The sequence below is a fragment of the Balaenoptera musculus genome, chromosome 19 (genome assembly GCF_009873245.2).
Source record: "Balaenoptera musculus isolate JJ_BM4_2016_0621 chromosome 19, mBalMus1.pri.v3, whole genome shotgun sequence".
NCBI lineage: Eukaryota > Metazoa > Chordata > Mammalia > Artiodactyla > Balaenopteridae > Balaenoptera > Balaenoptera musculus.
In genome coordinates, this window is record NC_045803.1 from 4161928 (window position 1) to 4183856 (window position 21929).

A 21929-nucleotide genomic window follows, 5' to 3' on the forward strand; every position below is an offset into this window, starting at 1 on the left:
GCAATTCCGGGCGATGGGAGGTGGGCGTCTCAGCCAATCAACTTTCGCTACAGACCCAGAGGGGCGTGCCAAATAGTCCAGGACCAATCCATGGCCGAGACAGGGAGGGGCCATCCTCTCGCCAATCTGAAGTGCTAGAAGGCGGGCCTGCCAGTCCGTGGACAGCTACGGCGCCATGAATATCTTACCCAAGAAGAGCTGGCACGTCCGGAACAAGGACAATGTCGCCCGTGTGCGGCGTGACGAGGCCCAAGCCCGGGAGGAGGAGAAAGAGCGTGAGCGGAGGGTGCTGCTCGCTCAGCAAGAGGTAAGCTCCCAGTCCGGCAGGGCGAGGCTCTGGGGCGGAGCGCCCAGGCTCCTCGGAGGGACCGGAAGTGGGAAGTGGGACGGCGCGCAGGCGCAATGCACATCGTGCGGAATTAGGGGCCGGGCTCCCTGGAAGCGTGTGCGGTCTTTTGCGGATCCCACCTCGAACTCTCCCTGGTCTTGGATGTCCCCACTCCTAGAGTAGGAGCTCATGAATAAACGAAGCCCTGGACAAGTCAAGGAAACTCGGACCACTTTTTAGTTTACCTGCACAAACTCCCTATTTAGTAAGCGCCTACAGTATGCTCGCCCCGTGCAGAGCTCTTGACTTGCCAAATTTGTCAAGCACTGTTCGTTCTTAGAGAGGCTGTCATTTCCATTGTGCAGAGAAGTGAGATGGCTTCAGAGAGGAAGACACAGCGAAATGACAGTGGAACAAGCCAGTTCCGCTCTGTCGGGCGAGCCTTTTGCCTGCACCGCTGCCCACACACAAACACCAGAGGCTCTCTTTATAATTCCTAACCTGTCTGGTTTACACCTAGCTTTCTGTCCTTTGGCTAATCTGATTGTCAACACTGGCTGGGAGGTAGTCAGGGTTTTTAAAATTCACATTTATCAGTAGAGATTGCAAATCAACTGGATAGTGACATGGAGCCCTGCCTGGAATTCAGATCACCTGTCTTAATACACGAATTGGCTGCCTTCGTAGCTGTTTTTACTGTGTCACTCGAGATTGGGAAACCCCCTGGTTTACTGTTTGAAAGGTAGCTTACAAACCCAGGCGTTGCCTCATTTCCCCACCCTCTCCGCAGGCTGGGATAGGTGCCTCTTCTGGGCTCCCAGCGCCCCTGCTCCCTTCCTTTACAGCCCCCAGCACCAGGGCCTGCGGTTTTCTGTGGTCAGCACCAGGCTCACAGTTCCTTGAGTCACATCTAGGTTCTGAATGTTCTGCCTATACCTTTCTTTTCCCCCAGGCCCGCACAGAATTCCTACGGAAGAAAGCCAGGCATCAGAACTCACTACCTGCGGCTGAAGCAGCAGCAGCAGGAGCCCCAAGCAGCTGTGGCCCTGTGGATCTGTTTCGAGAGCTGCTGGAAGAAGGGAAGGGGGTGAGCAGAGGCAATAAAGAGTACGAGGAAGAGAAGCGACGAGAGAAAGTAAGTCGGTCTTGCCCTCTTCGTCAGTCATGGATGGAGCTGGGGGAAGGGGAGCACTTGCCCGTCAGGTGTGACTGAGGAGTGTTTAGGGATATGGTGGGGATTAAACAAGCTAATGTAGGGAACTCAGAACAGTACCAAAACGTAGCACTTAAGAGGTGTTGGTTATTGCCGGCAGCTAGGTACAGACCTCTCAGGTCTCTCACCTGCTGTCCAGAGCCTACAGATATCTGGGAAGTGTTAAGGGGCTTTTAAATGTAAATCAGATCCTGTCACTCACCTGCTCTCAGGGATTTCCCATCGAACTCTGAACGTGCCTCCCCCCGCCCCCCCCCCGCCCGCCTCAGTCACTCCTCTTCCTTGCCTGCTTCTCTCAGGTTTTTCTCAGTTGTCTCCCCAAAGATGCCTTTGAACCCTGACCTAAAGCAGCTCTGCCCTGTCCCCTCCTTCCTGTGCTTTTTGTTTCTGAAGCTGCCATTGTGGCCCCAGAGCAGGAGCCCCGCACGTACTGGTCTGTTGTGTCCCCAGCACCTGGCAGAGTTGGCTCATGACAGGCCTTTTGGCTCAATGTCTGGTTCTGCCTCGGGAACCTTGGGTGTCCCTGGGTTCCCCTAGAGGAGACACAGTTGACATTCTCACTTCCACGTTTTCTGTCTTCCTCAGGAGAGGCAAGAGAAGGCTCTGGGCATCCTGACGTACCTGGGCCAGAGTGCAGCGGAAGCCCAGACTCAGCTCCCTTGGTACCAGCTCCCCCCAAGGCGGGGCGGCCCCCCGTCTGGTCCAGGACCAGATGAGAAGATCAAGAACCGCCTGGACCCTCTGTGGGAGATGCAGAAACATTTGGGGAAGAAGAGAAAGCACAGTGGTGACAATGGCAGTCACAGCAGAAAGGAAAAGGAGGGGCCTGAGAAACGACCCAAAGAGTAAGGAGCCTGGGCCTTGGGGCTTGGCCATGGCCATGCGGGCACCATGGAAGCTCTCTCTGGTTGGGACGGGAGGGCTCTGGGGTCTAGATACGTGTTCTCAACACGTGGTCCAGGGACCCCGGGGGTCCTGACACCCCTTCACGGGGTCTGCGAAGTCAAGCCTATTTTCATAACATCATTTAACTTTTTCACTCTTGTTCTCGGGGTTCCCAGAGGCTACATGATATGAGACGACACCACTGATGTGGCTGGTGGAACATTCACTTGTGTTAAGATTTCTCATTTTGTATATGCAAGATATTGACAGATAAAATCCACTGAAACAAAGCTCTCTGAGGTTCAGTTTTTGAGACCAGAGCGTGAGAACCGTGGGGCTAGAGTTAAAGCAGGTTTGTGTCCCTAGGATGCAGACCCCTGAGTGTGGATCGGCTATACCGACCCGTCTCCTTTCTCCCACAGATGAGGGAATGGGGAGGGCCAGGCTGTGCTCAGTGCCGTACAGCGGCTTGGTGGTGGAGGGGCACCCGCCTCTAGAGGTGGCGAGGCCAGCTTCAGGGTCCCAGCACCAGTCTCCTTCCCTCCCAGGTGGCAGCTCCCTCCCAGAGGACACTGGGGGAGGGCGGGGCCTCCCGGGGCTACCAGCTTCCTGAACCGACTCTCGTCTCCTCCCAGACCCCCATCCCTGGACCAGCTTCGAGCTGAACGTCTCCGGCGGGAAGCGGCCGAGAGGGCTCGGGCAGAGGCCCTGCTGGCCCGGGTTGGAGGCACGGCAGCCCAGGAGGATCGGCCAGAAGAGGCGGACGATCGGCGGAGGCGGTACAACTCCCAGTTCAACCCCCGGCTGGCCCGGCGCCCCCGCCAGCAGGAACGCCCCCTGGCTCACTGACTCTGAGGGGGTACAGGAGAGGCCGCTGCTGCCAGCCGTCATATAAAACTATTTATTCATAAATATTTTCCAAAATGAAAATAGGTTTACCAAAAAATGTCCCTCACTGGGGAGGGGAGGAGGGGGCAGCCCTCGCCCCCGGGCCCCCAGGGTGGGGCTGAGAGGAAGAGAAAGCCTCCCGGCCCCCTCCCTGCTTCCTGGGGGAGGGGGCTGCCCTATGGCCTGGGGCCTCCCCCCAGTCTTCCAGGGCAGGGCCCTCACCTGGGCAGGGGGATCAGCATGCGGGGGGAGGGAAGGGTGGAGGGAGGGGCCGGTGTCACTGGAGGTCCCGGTCCTCCAGGTAGCGGTACTCAAAGGTGAAGCCTTCCTTCTTCCGCTGGCCCCACTTCTCGTAGTCAAAGTAGATGTAGGTGCCCTGGCCGGGGGAGAAGGCGGTCAGTGAGTGGACGAGGTGGTCGGGGATCTGGGTCAGACCGACAGAGGGACAGGTCTTAGGGCCACGGATGAGCCAGGCACCAGGCCAACTGCCCTGCATGCACACGCCGTCTCACTCCACCCTCACAAGGCTCTGCTCAGGTGGGAAACGTTATCATCACTCCCGCCTCAGAGGAAGCAGAGGGAGGCGCAGGGAGGTCACACGCCAGAGCCGGGCCTCGACCCCGGGCACGTGTGCCAAGCATCCTATTGCTTCTCTCCATGGCTGTGGCTTTCCGAGCACTGATCACGTGCTGAGTACGTGATGTATGTCCTAGGGTTTAGTCTTCACAAAACCCCTGAGGCCATGGAACAGGCTTGGAGTCTACATCCAGGCACGCTGCCAGGACAGACGTTTTATTGGCAACAGCGGTGGTGTGGGAACTTCTGAAGGACTGATGCCTGGAAATACACTGACTGACTTAGAGGATGACGTTGGACCAAGCCGGGAGGGGACAGGACGTCTGTAGTTAGTGTCCGAGAAGACACAGTGGGAATGGGGCCGGGTTCTGAATGAATGGTGGAAATGCTTCAAAGAACCTGAAGGAATGGAGGGGAGGAGACTGAGTTCCCTGAGGACAAGGCCCTTGTTCAGTGCTTGGCATCAGGTAAAGATCTGGTGGGAAAAAACCACTGTGGAACATACCAACTGAGAGTTGGAACAAAGCACAGTACGCCCGTGACACTACATAGCAGGCACCACTTAGTACTTACACGTCATTAACTCATTTAATCCTCATAACAACTGCATAAAGGCAGGTGCTGTTACCCCGATTTTACAGATAAGGAAGTAGAGGCAGATAGACAGATGTTCAAGTGAAGTGTCCACGGTCACCAGCTAGAGCTGGGTTCCAAACCAGGTAGTCTGGCTCCAGAGTGTTTTGCAAGAAGTGGGAGATCCCAATCAATCAATTACGAGAACAGCAAAAGAGCTTCCCCATCCGTGTTTACTGAGCCCCTGCTCTGCTGGGTGCTGGGGACTGTCAAGGTCCCCGTGCAGTGCAGCCCATGGTCTTGGGTGGGAGACACCACATCCCCCCACCGTGCCAGAGGAGGGGCGGAGGCACAGGCTGTGTGTGTACCTGGGGAAGGCTCCTCTGAGGAAGGACATGGAGGCTGGGACCTCTGGGCTGACCGCGAGTTGGCCAGTGAGGAAGGAAGAGGGCGGCGTCCCAGGCAGGGCAGACGGCCTGAGGGGCCGAGCTGGCTGAAGGTGGTGGCAAAGGGAGCAGGCGGCAGGGCTGCCAGTCTGCGTGTGGAGTGGGGACTCTACCTGGGCTCAGCCAGCGGGACCAGAGTGGACGGGGCACAGGGAGGGGCCCTCACCTGCTCGAACTCGTCAGTGATGGTCTTGGGCTCCTCGTGCCTCTGGAACCACATCATGTACTTGGTGTGGAATCGCCATGACTGCTTCTTTAGGGCCTTGGCTGCCAGGTACTGTGCCTTAGTGCCCTGGGGAAGGAAGGATGGAACGGGGGATCAGGGGGCCTCGCAACTGGGTGGGGGCCAGGTGGACGGGGCAGGGCGACAGGGCTGGCCCCAGGCCCCGCCACAGACCGAGGTTGGGCTGGACAATCCAAGTACGGGTGGGTTGGGGCACAAAACGTACCAATGCTGGTCAGGAGAAGGAAAGTGAGACGGGAGGTGGAAATTGCTTTCAGAGAAGCTTTGAGAAGAGAAACTAATCGTGACGAGAGCTGAGAGGAGGCAGTTTAGAAGCTTTCTCAGGCTGGATGAGGGAGGGGGTCACTGGTGACTCACTGGGTCACACAGAGGTTGGACAGTTCCCTAGCGGTCCCCAGGGAGGCCCGAGTACGTGCCAGTGAGCAGCGCGGCGGCACAGTGAGAGTCATCGGGGCGGGCACCGTGGGGCTGGGCTCCCTGGGTGCTGCGCTAGACCACCCCAGCCCTCAGCCTCAACTGACCTGACACCTCGGCACCGGAGTGGGGACAGGGAGGGGTCTGCTTTGGGGGGGGGGGGCCCAGGACTGGGGGAGGGGGAGGGGTGCGGTCCCGCTGGCCGCAGTGGGGCACCCACCTCACCCCTCCAGCCCGAGGGGGGACGGCGGCGGTGGCGGCGAAGCCGGGGGGCCCGAGGCTGCCCCGGGGGCCCTGCTGTACCTCCAGATAGTAGAAGATGAAGAAGAGCGTCTCGGTCGACAGCCGCTGGTAGAACTCCACGGTGTCCGAGTGCGGGGGCGGCATCTGGTGGTGGTAGGGGGGCGTCGGGCAGGGGTTCCGGGGGAGGTACTGCCTGTGGGGGGACGGGACGGTCAGTGCCGGCGGGCGGCAGCCCCCGGCCTCCCTGCCTTCTCGCCCTCGTGGATCAAGGGGAGCGTCTCAGGCTCCACGTCACCCAGCATTACCGCCTCGGTCCCTGCGTCCTGTGGGGAGCCCAGGTCAAGGCGCCCTCGGACTCGGGCCCGCACCCGCCCCGCGTGGCCCCTCACCGGATACGCTCAGAGTCTGAGGGGTGGGGCATGTGGTGCCAGGCGGCCTCTTCCATGGCCTGCTGGTAGAGCTGCTCCTTGGTGAGGGGCACAGGCCCCAGGGGACACACACCCAGCGACAGCGGTATGTTCACCTCCGACAGCTGCAGGGCCGGCTGGGCCGAGGCCGGGGGAGCTGACGTGCTGCTCAGGATGATGTCTGCGGGGAGGGCAGAGGCGGGGCCGGCGAGCGGTGAGGCTGGTGCGTCCGGCCCCTCCTGGACCGCCCGCCCCACCCCCAGATGCTCACCTCGCTCAGTCAGGTGCAGCGTGGGGACGGGGTCCTCGAGGCCGGAGCTGACGGCTGCCCGCTCTGCCATGGACTTCAAAGAGCTCAGGGGCTCAGGGGCCTGGGGAGGGAAGAGGTGCCTGGCCTGAGGTCCAGGGCCGAGGGCTGGCACTGGGTCCTCGTGGGCCCCGGCACCCTCGCCTGCTCCGGTGGGGCTTCAGCTAAGCCAAGGCCGTTAGTGTATGAGCGCGTCCACTGCAGCACCTAACAGCAGGGAGAAAACCTGGACACGACCAAGTGTCCACCGACAGAGGGGCGCCTAGCACGTGTGGACCCTGCCGTGCAGCCCCGCGACGGTCACACACCAGCGGAGAGCCCGAGCGCCACCGCCGTCGCGGAGCCGGCAGCAGCTCCCAGCCCAGCTCCCAGCCGTCTGCGCGCCTACACGCTGGGAGCAGCCCGCCCGCTGCGGCTGCCTCACGTGCGCGCTAAGACCCCTGCCCGTCTCCGCGGCCGCCGGCCACTGGCACTCGCCTTCCACTCCTCTCACCGCCCCACTCCCCACGCCCTTCAGCCACCCAGGCCGCTCTTCCCTCGGAGGCACCTGCACTGCGGGCCTATCCTCTGCCGCCCAGGCCTTCACGCCCCACACCGTCCTGTTCTCACAGGCCCCGCAGGGACCTTTCCAGCCATGTCTTTCTCTGTCATTTTTCTACTCAAAACCTTTCCACCACTCCCCATCACTCACCCAGTAATTTAAAAAAAAAAAAAAACGCTGTGGACCTGTTTTGAGAATCTCAAGGCTCGTTTTTTCCCCCAGAAAAACGCATACACTGAATTTCCTATCCGTTGTGTTCCTAAACTTTGGGTGCTCACTCTGAGCCGGAAACTATCCTGAGAGCTCTATGAGGACTATTCCCGAGCGTCCTATCATATTTGAGGAGTGACTGCAATTACTTCCATTTTCCAGATGAAGGCAGGTAAGGAGGCAATGCGGGGCTTGGACCCTGACAGTGGGGCCCTCCTCACCCTGCCTCCTGCAGAAGTGAAGTTAAAACACACTGGCCCAGGGACTTCCCTGGCGGTCCAGTGGTTAGGACTCCGCACTTTCACTGCGGAGGGCCCGGGTTCAATCCCTGGTCAGGGAACTAAGACCCTGCGAGCCGTGTGGCGCGGCCAAAAAAACAAACAAAAAACTCAAAGTAAATCCCAAAACTCACTGCCCCAGATGGTCAACCCATGTCCTGCTGCTGCCCTTTCAGACTCTGGCCCTGCAGCCAGCCTGCACCCCGTTCCTCTCGCCTCCGCTGAAGCCTGCTTCCCAGCCTTCTAACTACAGCTCTGGCATCAGCCCCTCGTAGAACTCCAGCCGGGGAGAGCCACTTCTCCCCGCCTGCCCCGCCTGCCGCTGTGACCCCACACGACCTGGCCCGGTTCCACCTCAGAAACCTTGCCGGGCTGCCTCCCCAGGTTAAGTCAGATGCACGCACGTGGGTCCGCAGCACCCCGGCCCCCATCCCACCCAGACACGCCCGCCATACAGTCCCACTCCGCTCCCTGTACGCAAGGTGGGAAGTGGCTCAGAGCAGACGTCAAGCGTTTTCTGGACTTAAATGTTTTTGTAGAAGGGAAGAGGGCGGTGAGCTCTGGATGGTGGGCCATGTGAAGTAATATGTCTTATGGGGAGAAATGACCGAGGGCTGGAAGCAGGGCAATGACAGTGGACACCCGGGGAGTGAGCAAGCAAGTACAATCAGGAGCAAGGCAAGTACCCAGAGGGACAGAGACCCAGGTGGGGGGTGGCAGAGAAGCCCGGAGATGATGTGAGCGTGCAGGTGAGCCAGGGGAGAGAAGCCAGAGCGACACAGCGAGGGCTGGAGGTGGAGATGGCAGGTAGAGACCTGGAGCCAGGGGACAGCAACCGTCTGCAGTGGAGACACAGGGCCAGGACAGAGAGGCTCGGGGCCCGCCGGGGACGTGCGGGGCCCACCTTGATCTCCGGGGCAGCGCTGAACTGTGGAGGTCCATTGAGCAGGGCGCCGGCCGCCTTGGCCTCGCTGAAGCTGGGTGTCGGGGAGCTGGGAGGGTTCACAGGTAGTGGCACCAGGAGACTGGGTCCCCCCGAGTTGTTCCCTGAGCCTGGGGCCACGCCCCCAGCCCCCGTTGGGGCTGTCGCATTGGGTTCCTTCCTGGGGAGGGGTACAAAGGGTTGGAGGCTCAGAGGAGGGTCCCCAAGGGCGGGACGGACAGGAAGACTTGGGTGATCGGGGGAAGGAGTCAAATAGAGAGAATGCACAGAAAACGGGGCCAGCTGAGGGATGCAGACAGGAGAGCAGCTCTGGGCGAGGGGGGCCCGCTCCTCGCGATCCCTTCCCAGTGAAGAAGAGCTGTGGGGGTGGGAACAAGCATTCTCAGGACGCTCCCAGAGACCACACGGCTAAACGTTCTCTAGGAAGCAGGTGGGACCACTTCCTACACGCAGTGGCCCGTGTAGGAGGGGGTGGGAAACAACCACACAACAGAGCAGCCCACCTAGAGCCCAGGGGTGAGGCACCCGGGGAGGTCTGCCCCACGTCCCACAGAGGAGGCTGAGCTCTCTCTTGGGCCACTCTTCTGGGAAACGGTCTGACCTAAGACCTGGAGGGGTGGCCGGGGAGAGGAAGGACGACCGGGACCCTTCACTGCGAGAAGTGGACGCTGAGCCCCCTGATGGAGTGAGGAGGCCCTGGGGCAGGACACAGACAAGGGAGGAGGCGGGAGGGCACAAGACGCCTGCAGGAAAGGGAGAGCCAGAGCGTTCCAACGCGTCACCAGGGGGCTCTGAGAACAATCCCACTTAGGCAAGGAATGTTCTAGGGCAGAGCTGGGGGACACACGTATACGATACCCCAGCTGGAAAGCAGTCGGGACACAGCACCTAAGCGGGTGGGAGAGAGCTCTGGGGGAAGCCCCCACCGGCAAGGGCAGGGCCCGTATCTGCACCGTGTGGCGACCGTGGGGGCGGCCCCGTCCCTCCTCGGGCCAAAGGCTGCCTGTCCCCAGCCCTGCCCGAGGCCGGACACTCACGAGCTGCTGGGAGGTGGGTTGTGGGGGCCAGACGGGGGGCCCAGGGCCTGGCTGTTGGCACTGCTGCCCCCGCCGCTGCTGAGAGCCACCTCTGCCGGGCTGTCTGCCACTACTGAGCTGTAACCTGGGGGAAGGAAGAGGGGCTGAAAGGGGCCTGCGGCAGCCACCCCGGGACCCCCCTCCCGGCCGCCTCCCACTTACTGGTGGCGCCGTTCTGCTTGCCTCCGCCGCCGCCGCCGGGCTGCACGCTGGGGGGCCGGGGCTGCGCGGGGCTGGGCCCACTGGGAGCTGGCGGGGCCACAGCCTGGGCGTAGGGGGCGGGCGTGCCCGAGTTGTGGCTGGGAGCTGGGCTGGCCTTGGCACCCAGGGCGTTTGGGGGTGCTGCCGGGGCGGGGGCCCCGTTGTTGCCAGGGGCGGTGCTCAGGGCAGAGGCGGCGGGCGGGGGGCCGGAGGGGTAGCTTGGCGGCACAGCTGGGGACTGAGGGTGCTGGCTGCTGTGGACAGGCTTGGAGCCGTTTTTGGCTGGAGACTGCAGGTGGGAGGGAGGAGAGGGTCAGGACCCAGTGGGCCGCAGGTCTCGCCGGCCTCCCGCACACCCCTCCCCGGAACGAGGCTCCATCCTCGGTGCTGGCCTTGCTGCCCCTCCCTGGGGACCCAGGTGACCCCCCCCCCCCCCATTCGCCCTCACGGCTTCAACCTCCACCTTCATGCGCACAACACTCGTGCACTTCTAGCCTGCATCCAGCTTGCCACGTCCTGCCTGGACATCCCCACGATGTCCCACAGGGATCTGAGACACCACTTGGGTGTAAGAGAAACCCATCCACCTGATGACAGGGGAGTCGTGGGAAACACATCAATGTCCTCAGTATGAGGTTAGCTGGACCCAGCCAGAAGTCCAAGGGGAGAAGAGAGAACAGCTGAAAACAGGGTAGTAATTCTGAATGTCACTTAAACTGTCCCAAAAGCAGCTCAAGGGGCCGTTAATGACCAATACCCCACAAAGCACGTGGGGTAACGTGCCCACGACAGCCCGCAGCTGAGCTGCTGACCAGCCCTCTCAAGCCGACCCGGCGGCCGTCCTCACTGCTTCCTGGACCCACCCTGAGGCCCCACGGGCACCTCACGCCCACTCCGCACCGAGCAGGACTTGCGACCGACTCCTTCCCAACACCACGCATGGTCACCCGGGTCCCGTGCCAGCCTCATCAACTCCGCCCTCAGGGTCTCCCTCGGGACCAGCCCTCCGATGAGCCCACAGAGGGGTTTCAGGCTCACTTTCCTCCTGCCTCAAGATAGCATTCCGGTGCAGCAGCATTTCCTGAAGTGTGCTGCTGCCCTGGGAGACGTGAGCAGAATCCACAGGGTTCACTAAGGAGAAAAACTCTCAGAGGCACTTCTCCTCTTGGAAACTTGTGACGTACACCGTCTGCGCAGCCAAGGCCCAGAGCGCGCCCAAGAAAAGAAACCTGTGTGGTTTTTGACCTATCATTTCTGGGGCTTGTTGGGCCCTTTCAGAGCTGGTCCACCCGGTGTGGGCCCCTCAGCCTGACAATCTAAGGTCCTGCGCTCGCGGTCAGCCCAGCGGGCCTGGCCGGGCTCACCTCTCCACACTTCCACGTCCACCACGCCTGGCCTATGCCTCCTGCCGCTGCCCCACACGGGAATGCATCTTCCTCTAATGCCCAGGGCAGACGCCGCTCCCAAGAAGCATCTCCCGACCACAGCACCAGCCACGCACCTGTCTGCCTGCCCATCAGTACCGCAGGCCTCCCTCAGGGCAGCCTGACCCACCGCGTCCCCAAAGCCCAGCATGGGGGCCACACTCAGGCCTCAGTAAGCCTCTGGAAACCAGCGAATGAGCGAGTGCTGGGCCCATCAACGTCCGACGCCCATCGGACCCACCTGGCTGATTTCACTATCTGTTGAGCGTCCCCTCTTCTTGTCATCTTCAGAGTTTTCCTGAGGTTTGAGAGGTGCAGTCAGAAACCTGTGTGTCTCTAAGGACCTGACAGAGACGCCAATCTCCGAACCCCCGGATCTGAACCCAGCTGACCTACCTGCCAACCCCAGAGCTGTTCAAGCCCCTGTGACCTTCGTCTCACTGGGGAACCTACCTAAACCCTGCTCCTTAGGCTGCTTGTCTTCTGGGGGCCAGCACCACGTGCCAGGCTCTTAAGGGTCCAGGAACCTGCTCTCCTTCGAGAATCCAACCCTCCATCCCTTCCCAGGTGTCCAGTGGCCCAGCCTTCTCGGCACCCCAGGCACCAGCCTCCCTCCTCCACACCCAGGACCCACGTGTGGCCCCAGCCACCCTATCGGCAACCTACAGCCCTTGGGGCCCAGACCCTGGAGACCGAGGTTCCCCTCCTGCAGGACATTTCCTCAGCCCCCGCCCCCTGTGTCCTCCTTGGAGACTCAGACCCACAGGCCTCACCGTGGTGCAGTTGGCCGGGCTGGGCGGGATGGGCGAGCTGGAGGTGGTGGAGGTGGGCGTGCTGCTTGACTGGTTGAAGATCTCATCCTCCATGTGACTGTGGCTGGGTGGGGAGGTGGCGACCAGCGCCTGTGCTGTGGGGGCGTGGAGGCGGTGTGAGCCAGTGGGGACGCCCCACCCCAGGCCTCCACCACCCTTCGCCCGCAGGCCAAGCCCGGGCCTCACGAATGTCCTCGAGGTCCAGGTCGTCGTAGAGGAACTCGTTCTCCTCGAAGTCGGGGTCCTGGGACGAGTCCACGTAGTACTCGACGTCGTCCTTGATCTTGCGGATGGCGTCCACGAGGATGGAGTCGTTGTCCAGCATGCGCAGGATGGTCTCCAGCATGCGCACGTGGTAGCGGTGCTTCTCGATGTGCCGCTTCAGGCCCTCGATCCGGTCCTGCTTCTGCTGGCGAGCCCAGGGCCAGGCTCAGGGGCTGCAGGGCCTGCCCTGCCCCTCCTGCCCCCACAGAACCCGTCCTCAGTCCCTGACCCTGGTGGAGACCCAGAGGCCCCACTCCAGCCCCTCCGGGGTCTGCCCGCCTTGACCCCTCAGGGATCCCGCAGCTCCTCCCACCCCGACATCCCTGGAAAGTGCTGAAGGAGCCAGGGATCCCGGCGTCTCCCCTACAACGTGGCCCGATCTGCACCCCGCCTGACCGCCCAGCCCACCCACCAGCTCCGAGCACCTTGTGGAATACAGGAGCACAGCCGCCCCTGTCTTGTTCTAACAGTAATAATGGCAATCCCCGTTTGGCGGAAGCTTGTTGTTTATAACTCTGAGCATCTGTCACCACCGTGACCCCCACCCCCATCCACGTGTCCCTAAGAGGAAGCCCAGATTCAGAGGCCTGTCTCCTAGGCTCCCTCCCAAGGCCCCACTCCCTTTAGGATTTGACATCCTAGCCCCAGTTCCAAATCCCTCCTGTCTGCAAGGACCTCCCTCCAAGCCCATGGTTCCAGACCCCTCAGTCTCAGACACCCAACTCTGGCACAGCGCCGCCCCCAGCTTCCCGAGGAGCCAGCTCTCTGTCCCCTGTACTTCCTGTGTCAATAGGCAGAGACAGTCTGCAGCCCTATGAACTCGGACCCACAACCCCGGCTTTCTGGAATCTGGGTCCTGAGCCCTGGCTTTGTCTCGGACCACCCTTCTCCTGAGGCTAAATGAGCCACTCCTCCATGCCCGCCCTTGTCCACACCTGCTGTCCTCTCCTTAGGACCCGGGCCCTCTAGGTACTGGGAGGCCACAGCTGCAGCTCCGTACCCTCCCTGCCCTGGCTGCCCCTCAGGTCTCACACTTACTCGGCGACCCAAGCAGAGCTCAGCATCTTCCCCCAAAGCGCTCCTCTTCTTGTCGGCCCCAACGTCTACCCAGACACCCAGGTGGGACCCTGGAGTCTGCCTCACCTGTTTCCTGCACACCGCACCCTCCAGTCAGCTGCTAAGCCCTCCCCATCCCACCCCTTGACCCCCTAACCCCAGCTGCCGGCCCTGTCTGCCCCAGGAGCCCAGGCCCCGACTCCCACACGCCGGAGAGGTGGCCTCTCCTGATCGCCAGCGCATCTCTGTCCTCTGGGCACAGGGGCCCCCCACTCACATCCTTGTCGCCCTTCTTCTTGCGTGTTTGCACCGACAGTGACTCCACTTCACTCTCAAACTGGTCCACCTGCATGTTTAGGGTGTCGATGGTATTCTGGGGGTGGGAGGGGAAAGGCAAGCGGTCAGCCAGAGTCCTCTCATACAGCCAGGGTCCGGGCCCCAGGTCACCTCCTCCTCTACCCTGACTCACCGTGAGCCACTGGCCGACCTCCTCCTTTTCCTTCTGGGCAGGGTCCACCTTCTGTGCCAGGCCCAGGCCCTCCTTGCTATAGGCTTTGGTCTTGGTCTCTCGCTCCACAACTTTGAACCGTTCCATTTGCTGTGGAGAGCACAGTTGGAAGGGGGCTCCCGAAGGTGGGAGAGCAGCTGACTCAGGGCCAGTGGACACTGAAACCAGAGCCCCAGGAGCCCCACTCTCAGGTTCCCAGCCCTTCGCCTCCCACCTTCCCCAGGTGCAGAGACCTCACTCTTCTCAGGACCTCTGGGGACCCAGGAATCCGACCCACCCCCCACCACCTCTCAGGTAGCAGACTCTGGGCTCCTACCGTCTCAATGAGCTTGCGGTTGTCTATAAGCTGCCTCTTGTCCTTAATCTCATTGGATGCTACCCAAGTCTTGATCTGGTCCCTCAGCCGCTGGCGGTGGGAACAGCAAGACACTCAGGACCCGGGCGCCGAGGCCCCCGCCCCCTCCTCTCCCTGTTCCCCCCGCCCTCAGGACACAGGAGTCCGGACCCCCAGCCCCCTCACTTGAAGCTTCTTAATCTCCTTCTTTAGATCAGCCTCATACTTTTCTTTCTGGTTCGCGTTGGCTGCATTGTGGAGCTGAGGGATGGAGAGAATCCAGGAGTTTGTGTGGTTCTGGCTGCCCTACTGCCCACTCCAGTGGTAAAACTCCAGTCTCTCTCTGTGGGCCGGGGACTCTGGGGACAACCCCCCAGGACCAATCCATCTCAGAGCTGCTTCTCTGAGGTCCTTGGCACCTGGACATGCAGGCCCTCTCCCTGGTTGACACTCAGGAACTCCTCAACTTTGTCCTGTCCTCTCCTCCCTAGAGACCCACCCAGATTTTTAGGGGCCAGCCCCTGTACCTTCTGCCAAATATCTTCAAACTGCTCCACGCCCTCGGACACCTTCTTGAGGCAGCGATCAATCTCACCTGGCCAGGGAGGAAGGAAGGCTGTTAGCGTCCTGCCAAGGCAGCAGGGATCCAAAGAGGAGTTGCGAGGAGAGTCAGCACGTGGCCACACAGGCAGCAGGCAGTGGACCTAGTACCTTGGAGTTTGCGCTTGTCCGCCATCTTCCCTGCCCTACAGACGCACTCTCTTCATACTCTCTTGGAGAAGGACGCTGCTGGGAGAGATTCGGAAGGAATACACATTTACTCCCTGGCTGGTCCAAACCCAGAGACATGAACGAGGTTGGGAATAGGGTGCATGGGATGGAAAAGGGAAGATGCATTTACTGTCTGATGACAGAGACTGGGCCCAGTTCTCCTTATGCTGCCTTGACTGCCCAGCACAGGGTCTGGTCCATAAAAGGACTCTGGAAGTTTGCTGAAAGAAGGAAATAGATATACTTTTTGGGACTTCCCTGGTGGCGCAGTGGTTGAGAACCTGCCTGCCAATGCAGGGGGACACGGGTTCGAGCCCTGGTCCAGGAAGATACCACATGCCACGGAGCAAATAAGCCCGTGCGCCACAACTACTGAGCCTGTGCTCTAGAGCCCATGAGCCACAACTACCGAAGCCCACGCGCCTAGAGCCCGTGCTCCGCAACAAGAGAAGCCACCGCAGTGAGAAGCCCGCGCACCACAACAAAGAGTAGCCCCCGCTCGCTCCAACTAGAGAAAAAGCCCGCACGCAGCAACGAAGACCCAACGCGGCCAAAAATAAATAAATACATAAATAAATAAATAAGATATACTTTTTGTGTGCCTCTGACCCAGGAAATGGAAAACTCCTAGAGCATGGAGCACTTTCTCCCCAGATGATACTCAAAAGGATTTTTCAGAGCAGGAAAATGTCATGCAGCACACAGCTGCCTGCTAGGGACAAAGGCCTTAGACCTGAAGACCACAATTCCCATAGAGAAGTCAAGCACACAGGTGACCAGAATCCTAACACAGGGAGAGGTTACTCCTCAGACAAGTCAGGAGACAAAGAATTTTGCATCCCATGGAGAAGGGCCCGATACCATTTATACGTGTATCAGTTGTAAGGAACAAAGGGGAAGTGCAGTGGGGGGACACGGAAGATGCCTACAACTGTGAAAGCTAAACCCACCCACACAGACATGGCTGGTTCCAAGTAGAAGAGAGCTTTAGACCTCTGACAAGTTTGTTTATTCCAGAGAAGGATCCTTAAACCAAAGGAGATAATACTCCTAACCCACAGAGGGTAATACCAAAAAGGGTTCGAGGTGTGGGGGCAGAAAGCACCACTGGAGAGAAGAGCAGGAGAAGAGAACTCCTACAAAGGTGAGAGGATGGAAGGGAACCCGAGCTGTGCGGGAGCTATCGGCACACACGAAGGAATTACATGTCAAGTGCACTGGCAATGTAGACTCAGGGAAACATAAACCCTCAGACAAGCACCCAATACTTAGAGACATGGGCACCTCCATCCTAAAGGAAGTTACATGCAACCCAGAGGGGACTGAGGTCAAAGGGGAGTCACCAGAAGCTTTCGCCCAGGGGGAAGCGGCACCTTAGGGCCCGACACCAAGACCAGGGGAGATGGGGAGCCTTGGGGAGGGAGGGCTGTGCCTGTGCTGCGGGAGCTCCCCGCTCCCAGCGAGGGGGCCTCTACTGAAAAGCATGGCTTCCTGAGATCTGCGGAGTGCCCACTCTACAGGCCTAGGGCAGGGTGCCCTGGAGCAGCCCCAACTGCCCAGGCAGCAAGAGCCCTACACGGAGGACTCAGAGCCTTAACCCAGAGGGAAGTCACAGCAAGAGGGCCTCCACCCACTGGGAAGGGAACGCAAAGAAGAGTCCGGCCCAACGGAACTTTCCACAGTGACAGAAACGTTCTATATCTGTGCCACTGAACGCTCGACAGCTCCAAACGTGGCTAGTGCAACACAGAATGGAATGAAAAATTTTTCTGCTCACTAGCTGAAATTTAAATCACACGCGGCTAGCAGCCACTGGTGGCACAGGGTATCAGAGAGCACGCCTCAGAACCAGAAGCCCACGTGACGGGGCTGGCCCTCAACCTCAGAGCAGCGTCCTACACGGGGACCCACTTTGCGTGGCGGCAGACCTGTGACTCGGGGGAGCGTGGATCTCCCCCGTAAAGGAGCAAGCAAGAGGAATGGCAGCACCCTTGGCCCAGGGCTGCCTGACATGCCAAGGTGGGGCCCAATCCCAACACGGGAAATTCCAGCTCCAGGAAGGCGAAGCGGCCAGAGAAAGGATTCAGGAGAGAGCTGCACAGAAGGGACTCCAACTGAGGTGGGGCAAGCGCCTTTGAGCGGGAGCTCACACAAGGGTCTGGACCCCAACACTGAGGTCTGCGCTCCAACACCCCAACGCTGAAAAGCCTCTTACTGCCCAGGGGTGTGGGGTGCGTACAAGAAGCTTAGACGGGCGCTTATACTCCCGGCCTCCGTCCCAGGAGCCCAATGCTGGGCACGGCCGGGTGCTCCAGCCCAGAGGGACAGGACGCCCAGCTTACACCCCTAAACAAGGCACTGCACGCTCTAGGGAGGGGAGGCTTTCTCCAAGTTCCCACACTGAGTGGGCTGGGACACCCAGCCCAGCTGAGGAGTTGATACCCTCCAGAGGGGGCAACAGACGGTGGCAGCAGGAAGTCCCGAAGGAGTCGGAAGCAAGGTGCCAAGGGAACAAGAGCCCCAGCCGGGGGAGTGATGTTTCAGACAGAACCTCAAAGTGGGCAACAGCTGAGACCGGGAGACCTGCCCTGAGGAAGGCAGCTCCTCCAGAGAAGGGCAAGTACGCTGGGCCCAGGTACTAGCCCCCTCGACAGACCGCGTCCTGCAGTGAGCAAGTCTTCGCGGCAGAGACAACCACCCCTCTCCACAGAAAAACCCCACAGCAAGAGGCGCCTGTAGCTGAGATCCCCAGCAAAGGACCAGAAAGGAGGCTGGAGCCTGAGTCCTGAGGCAGAGATGCCCTCACAGAAGAGTCCCGTGCTCAGAGGGCTGGGAGCCCCACCGCTCTGGGAGGGTCCACCAAGATGCTCCAGGGACGGGAACCATGGCAGGCCCACTCCGAGACGGGCAGGCATCTCGGGGAGAGAGGACCTGGTGTTCTCACCGCGTGGAGTCTCAAAGGGCTCCGAGGAATCTGGGAACTTGGCCCCGGAGGCTTAACCACAAGACTCCGTCCGAGAAGAAGGCACATCCGCACGAGTGACGAGCCTGTACTGAGGGGGTGGGAAGGGTGAGCAGGGTGCCAGACCCACAAGAGCCAACACCGTAAAGTGAGGGGCTGAAAGTAACAAAGAGCCCCAACACGCCACCTCAGGGGAGGTGACGCTGCCACACACAGAGGCCTGATGAGGAGTGGGGCAGGCGGAGCAGAAAGCTCAGTCCTGGGGAGCTGAGCCAAGCGGTCCCTGATCCTGGGGGCTGTCACGGGCCGATACGGAGCAGCCTGGCGCCATGGGGACAGGAGAGCGGGCCTGCCTGGGAAGTGATGCTGGAAGGCCATCCCTAACTTGGGAGGCTGCTGACGCTGGCACACAGAGATCTGAGAGGCCGGAAGGTGGATGTATTAGGTCCTGGGGCGGAGGGAGTTATCTCCCCACTGCGAGGCCCAGTACCGAGGGTGGGGGACTGGAAATCCCACCTTGGAAAGGTTACACCAGAGGAATCTTCAGTCCTGGGCAAGGTGACAACAGTGGGGTCGCCCCCGCAAGTCTCGGGCATCTCACACCCCCATGTCAAGGAACCTGTGCCTCAGGAAAGGGCAGAAGCCTAGTCCCACCCAGTGGGACATCACAAGCAGGGGCTGAAGCATTAGCCCTGGGCACCAACACCTGAGAGGGTCCTTAGTCCCACAGGAGGGGACACACAGAAAGGCAGAGACACCTCAAATCCAAGAGTGGCCAATACAGGCAGGAACCTTACCCCTGGAGGAGGCAACACTGAGAGGCTCCTTGTCCTGGAAAAAGGCACCACTCCAGCCCCAAAACCCCACACCTCACAGTACAAGAACCTCAGATCTAAAAAGTCCTACACTCCTAGAGGCTTCTAGCAGGGTGGGTACGGGTAGGGATGAGCCCTGGTTCCACGACTGTTACACCAAGAGGGTTCCCTAGTGCCGGGAAGCTCACACACCCACAACGAGGAGCCCTGGAGGAGCACCGAGGGGGTGGGGTCCTTGACCCCCGGAAAGACGACACCCCAGTGCAGGAACTGATGTGAGTGTAGATAGAAGCCTCAGACTGAGGGAAGCGACAGGCGACACGGTGAGGGCAGTGACGGAAGGTGTCCAAAAAAACAGTGCCGAAAGGACAGGAGCATCAACCTCGGGGGAGGTGACAGCCCCTGAGCTAAGAGGCAGGTCCTGCTTAGACAGAGGGGTGCTGGCGCTGCCCACAACAGGAGATCATTAACAACGTGGAGAAAGCGGGAACCTGGGAGGTCCCACCAAGAGAGAACCAGGTACCTGAGACCCAGGGGAGCTCAACAGCCCCACCAAAAGGACCCCGAGGCGGGAGTGACATCGAGAGGAAGCCCACACCGGGAAGGGGGTGGGCAGAGTCTGGATCCAGGGAGAGCTCACATGCAACAAGCCAGAGGCCGATACCCAGACCCAGGGAGTAAGAGCTGAGGCCGAGCGGGTAACGCCAGGGACAATCCTGACTCTCCAAGGGGGAAGGCCTGGGCTGCGGGATGTGGAAGCCTTAGACCTGGGGGACTTTTCACTACAGAGGCGGAAACTTGGGCTGAGGCTCCAACTCCTGGAGGGGGCATCTTCACTCCAGGGGAGTTCACCCCCCACCCCATCCCCAAAGAGGAGAGTGGCGCCCACGGAGGGAGGGGAGCGGAGAGAGGAGCGCTGGCCCCGGGAAGGCTGACCCCCTCTCCCCACGGGGGTCCTCAACCAGGGGACTCGCAGCCCCACACCCACGCGAAGGGGGCAGCCTCGCCCGGAGACCGCCCCCCAAGCACAGGGGCTGCTGCCGAGGGGGGCAGGCACCTGAGCCCCGAGAGGGCGGGCACCTGCGGCCAAGGCGCCTCCATCCTTCCAGCGAGGAGCCAATACCGACGCGGAGAGGGGCGGGCACCTCGCACCCTCACACCCCACGGGGGCCCGACGCGGACGCCGCGCGGGGCCGGGGTCGCGGGAGGACCCCCGGGCGCCGCCGAGGGGCGTGGAGGAGGGAGCGGGGGCGGGGGAGCCGCGCACCGCCGGGCCGACGGCGAGCGCCGGGGCCGCGCGGTGGCGGGGGCGCCGCGCCGGGGGCGGCCATATCGCGACAGGCGGCGGGGTCGCAGGGGCGGGAGGTGGCGGGGAAGGCGGCCAACGGCGCCGGGGGAGGAGGGGAAGGGGTCCGGCCCAGTCGAGCCTGACGCTCTCACCACAGGAGCTGGCGCCGCCGCTGAGGAGCGTATCGCGACAGGCGGGGGAGGCGAGCGCCCGCCGCCTTTTTCTCGCGCCCCGGGCCCGGGCGCTATCGCGATAGCGGCGCGAAGCGGAAGTGGGGTGGGGGGAAGTGGGCCCGGGGTTGTTCTGACGACGGGGGTCGGGGCTCAAGGGAGGCCGCGGCGTCTGCCGATGGCTCCGCGGAAGCTGACCGGGCCCGGTCCAAGATGGCGGCGGCGGAGGAGGCCTCCCCTCCTCTCTTCTCGTCTCTGGCGCCGACCCGCCCCCGAGCCCCAAATATAGGCCTGTCATTGCTCCGGCCGCACGTCGCTCTTGCCCCTCGGACGCGCTCTATTGGTTCTTGGCGGGGATGCGGCCGGCCCCCTCTCGCCGATTGGGCAATCTCTCCAAGGCGCGGCGTTCGATTGGCCTCCTGCGCGGGCTGCTAGGATTGGCTCAGGTTTTCTTCCCCGCTCCTCCGCCTCCTCCCGCCTCGGGGCACAACACGCCAGCGCGAGGACTCGTGCGTCAATCCAGAGACCTGTGTCGTGCTGATTGGATACACCCGCCCCCTTCTCGTAAGCCAATTGGTCGGGGGGCGGAGCTAGGCTGGTAAGGGGCGGGAAGTCGTCCGTCAAGTTTGGAGCCGTTTTCAATTGGTCGTGGGGGGACATTCTGCCCTGAAGTCATTGGCTGGTCCAGGAAGTGGGTGGGGAAAGCGGAGGAAGGCATGGAGAGTGGGCGTTAGAGGCCTCGTACCTAATAGGAGAAAGACAGGTGCCTTCAAAGCGGGGGCCGGGCTGAAGTCATCTGCCAATGAAGACAGCCCCTGGGCTGGTAGGGAGGAGCCGGGAAAGAGGGGCCACCCCTCTTCTTCGTTGGCCCTGTTATCGTTCCTCCCAGAGTGTCCAATAGTTTGGCGAGTGGGCGGTAACCGCTCCTAAGGCGTGTGAAACGGGGCGTAGCAGGCAGGCTTGGAACCTGGGCGCATCCTTCCACTTCTCTTGGGTCCTGGCCGGGCAGGCCGGTCCCTGTCTGTGAGCTGCACAGTCTTTCTCCAAGTGCCTGTATTTGGCATATCTTTGAGACACAGAAGAAGGAAGAAAAGGAAGGAAGCAGGAGACGATGCCCCAAGTCACTGGCATCACGCATAGCTGAATTGGTTGGGAAGCGCCATGGAGGCATGGAGTATTTGTCCTGCTTCTGTGTGGTTACGTGACCGTGGGACAGTTATTCTCCTCTGCACCTCCATTTCCCTGGTGTTGTGAGGACGCCGCAGAAGGTACAGGTGGGAGTCCCTGATCCCCTCCCACGGCTGCCTCCTAACGCCTACTGGTCCTTCAGATCTCAGCTCAGTGGTCTTTTCTAGCGGGAAAACTTCCCTGACCTCCCGTGCTGAGTGCTCACGTGAGCCCTATTCGTTCGGATTTACTTTTGCATGTATACTGTCATTTTCTTAATTATTTGAATCTCCCCCTCCGGATTTTTGCATCTCCAGCGCTTAGCAGCAAGAAGCACTCAGTAACCGTTTGCTGAATGAATACCTGGATGAATACGGGGAATGACTTGTGGTTGAAACTTGCTAGGCACTGGTGCTTTGGCAAACCAGGAGGCATTTGCCCTGGGTCACCCAGTCAAGATGGGCAGTCATTTCTGCCCATCTCCTCTAGGTGGAGGAAAGTAAGATAAATCCAAGGGAAATGCAAGTGAGAACTGCATCAGAATCGCCCGTGGCAAGGCAGGCAATGCTTGTAAAAACGCAGTGC

The 21929-nt window shown here is 60.9% G+C and overlaps 2 protein-coding genes across 6 annotated transcripts; one reads left to right on the forward strand and one right to left on the reverse strand.

The window, feature by feature from the left end:
* Positions 1-39: 39 nt before the first annotated feature.
* On the forward strand, positions 40-3351 carry LENG1 (leukocyte receptor cluster member 1). Its single transcript, XM_036832681.1, has 4 exons — positions 40-307; positions 1281-1463; positions 2127-2386; positions 3062-3351. Exons 1-4 carry the CDS (start codon positions 176-178, stop codon positions 3273-3275), a joined length of 789 nt encoding a protein of 262 aa, XP_036688576.1. The 5' UTR covers positions 40-175; the 3' UTR covers positions 3276-3351.
* Positions 3314-20417, reverse strand: CNOT3 (CCR4-NOT transcription complex subunit 3). Of its 5 annotated transcripts, none has more exons than XM_036832640.1 (18): positions 20160-20417; positions 14883-14957; positions 14699-14766; positions 14358-14432; positions 14154-14243; positions 13799-13927; positions 13607-13702; positions 12196-12418; positions 11971-12104; positions 11439-11495; positions 9735-10062; positions 9534-9657; positions 8458-8656; positions 6489-6588; positions 6200-6398; positions 5871-6003; positions 5076-5201; positions 3314-3738 (listed from the first exon to the last, which is right to left on the reverse strand). In XM_036832640.1, exons 2-18 carry the CDS (start codon positions 14905-14907, stop codon positions 3592-3594), a joined length of 2253 nt encoding a protein of 750 aa, XP_036688535.1. In that variant the 5' UTR covers positions 14908-14957; positions 20160-20417; the 3' UTR covers positions 3314-3591. The 5 variants fall into 5 exon arrangements, with proteins under 5 accessions (XP_036688535.1, XP_036688536.1, XP_036688538.1 ...); XM_036832641.1 differs by having other exon boundaries at positions 14883-14960; XM_036832643.1 differs by having other exon boundaries at positions 12196-12415; positions 20160-20416.
* Positions 20418-21929: the final 1512 nt, after the last annotated feature.

Excerpts from the sequence above, each read along its gene's own strand:
- CNOT3 (XM_036832640.1), bottom strand. The coding sequence starts at position 14,907 with ATGGCGGACAAGCGCAAACTCCAAG. Across the intron at positions 12,105-12,195 it reads CCTGGACCTCGAGGACATTC|CACAGGCGCTGGTCGCCACC; the intron begins GTGAGGCCCGGG and ends ACGCCCCCACAG. Across the intron at positions 5,202-5,870 it reads TCATCTTCTACTATCTGGAG|GGCACTAAGGCACAGTACCT; the intron begins GTACAGCAGGGC and ends TTCCTTCCCCAG.
- LENG1 (XM_036832681.1), top strand. The coding sequence starts at position 176 with ATGAATATCTTACCCAAGAAGAGCTGGCACGTCCGGAACAAGGACAAT. Across the intron at positions 308-1,280 it reads TGCTGCTCGCTCAGCAAGAG|GCCCGCACAGAATTCCTACG; the intron begins GTAAGCTCCCAG and ends CTTTTCCCCCAG. Across the intron at positions 1,464-2,126 it reads AAGAGAAGCGACGAGAGAAA|GAGAGGCAAGAGAAGGCTCT; the intron begins GTAAGTCGGTCT and ends TGTCTTCCTCAG.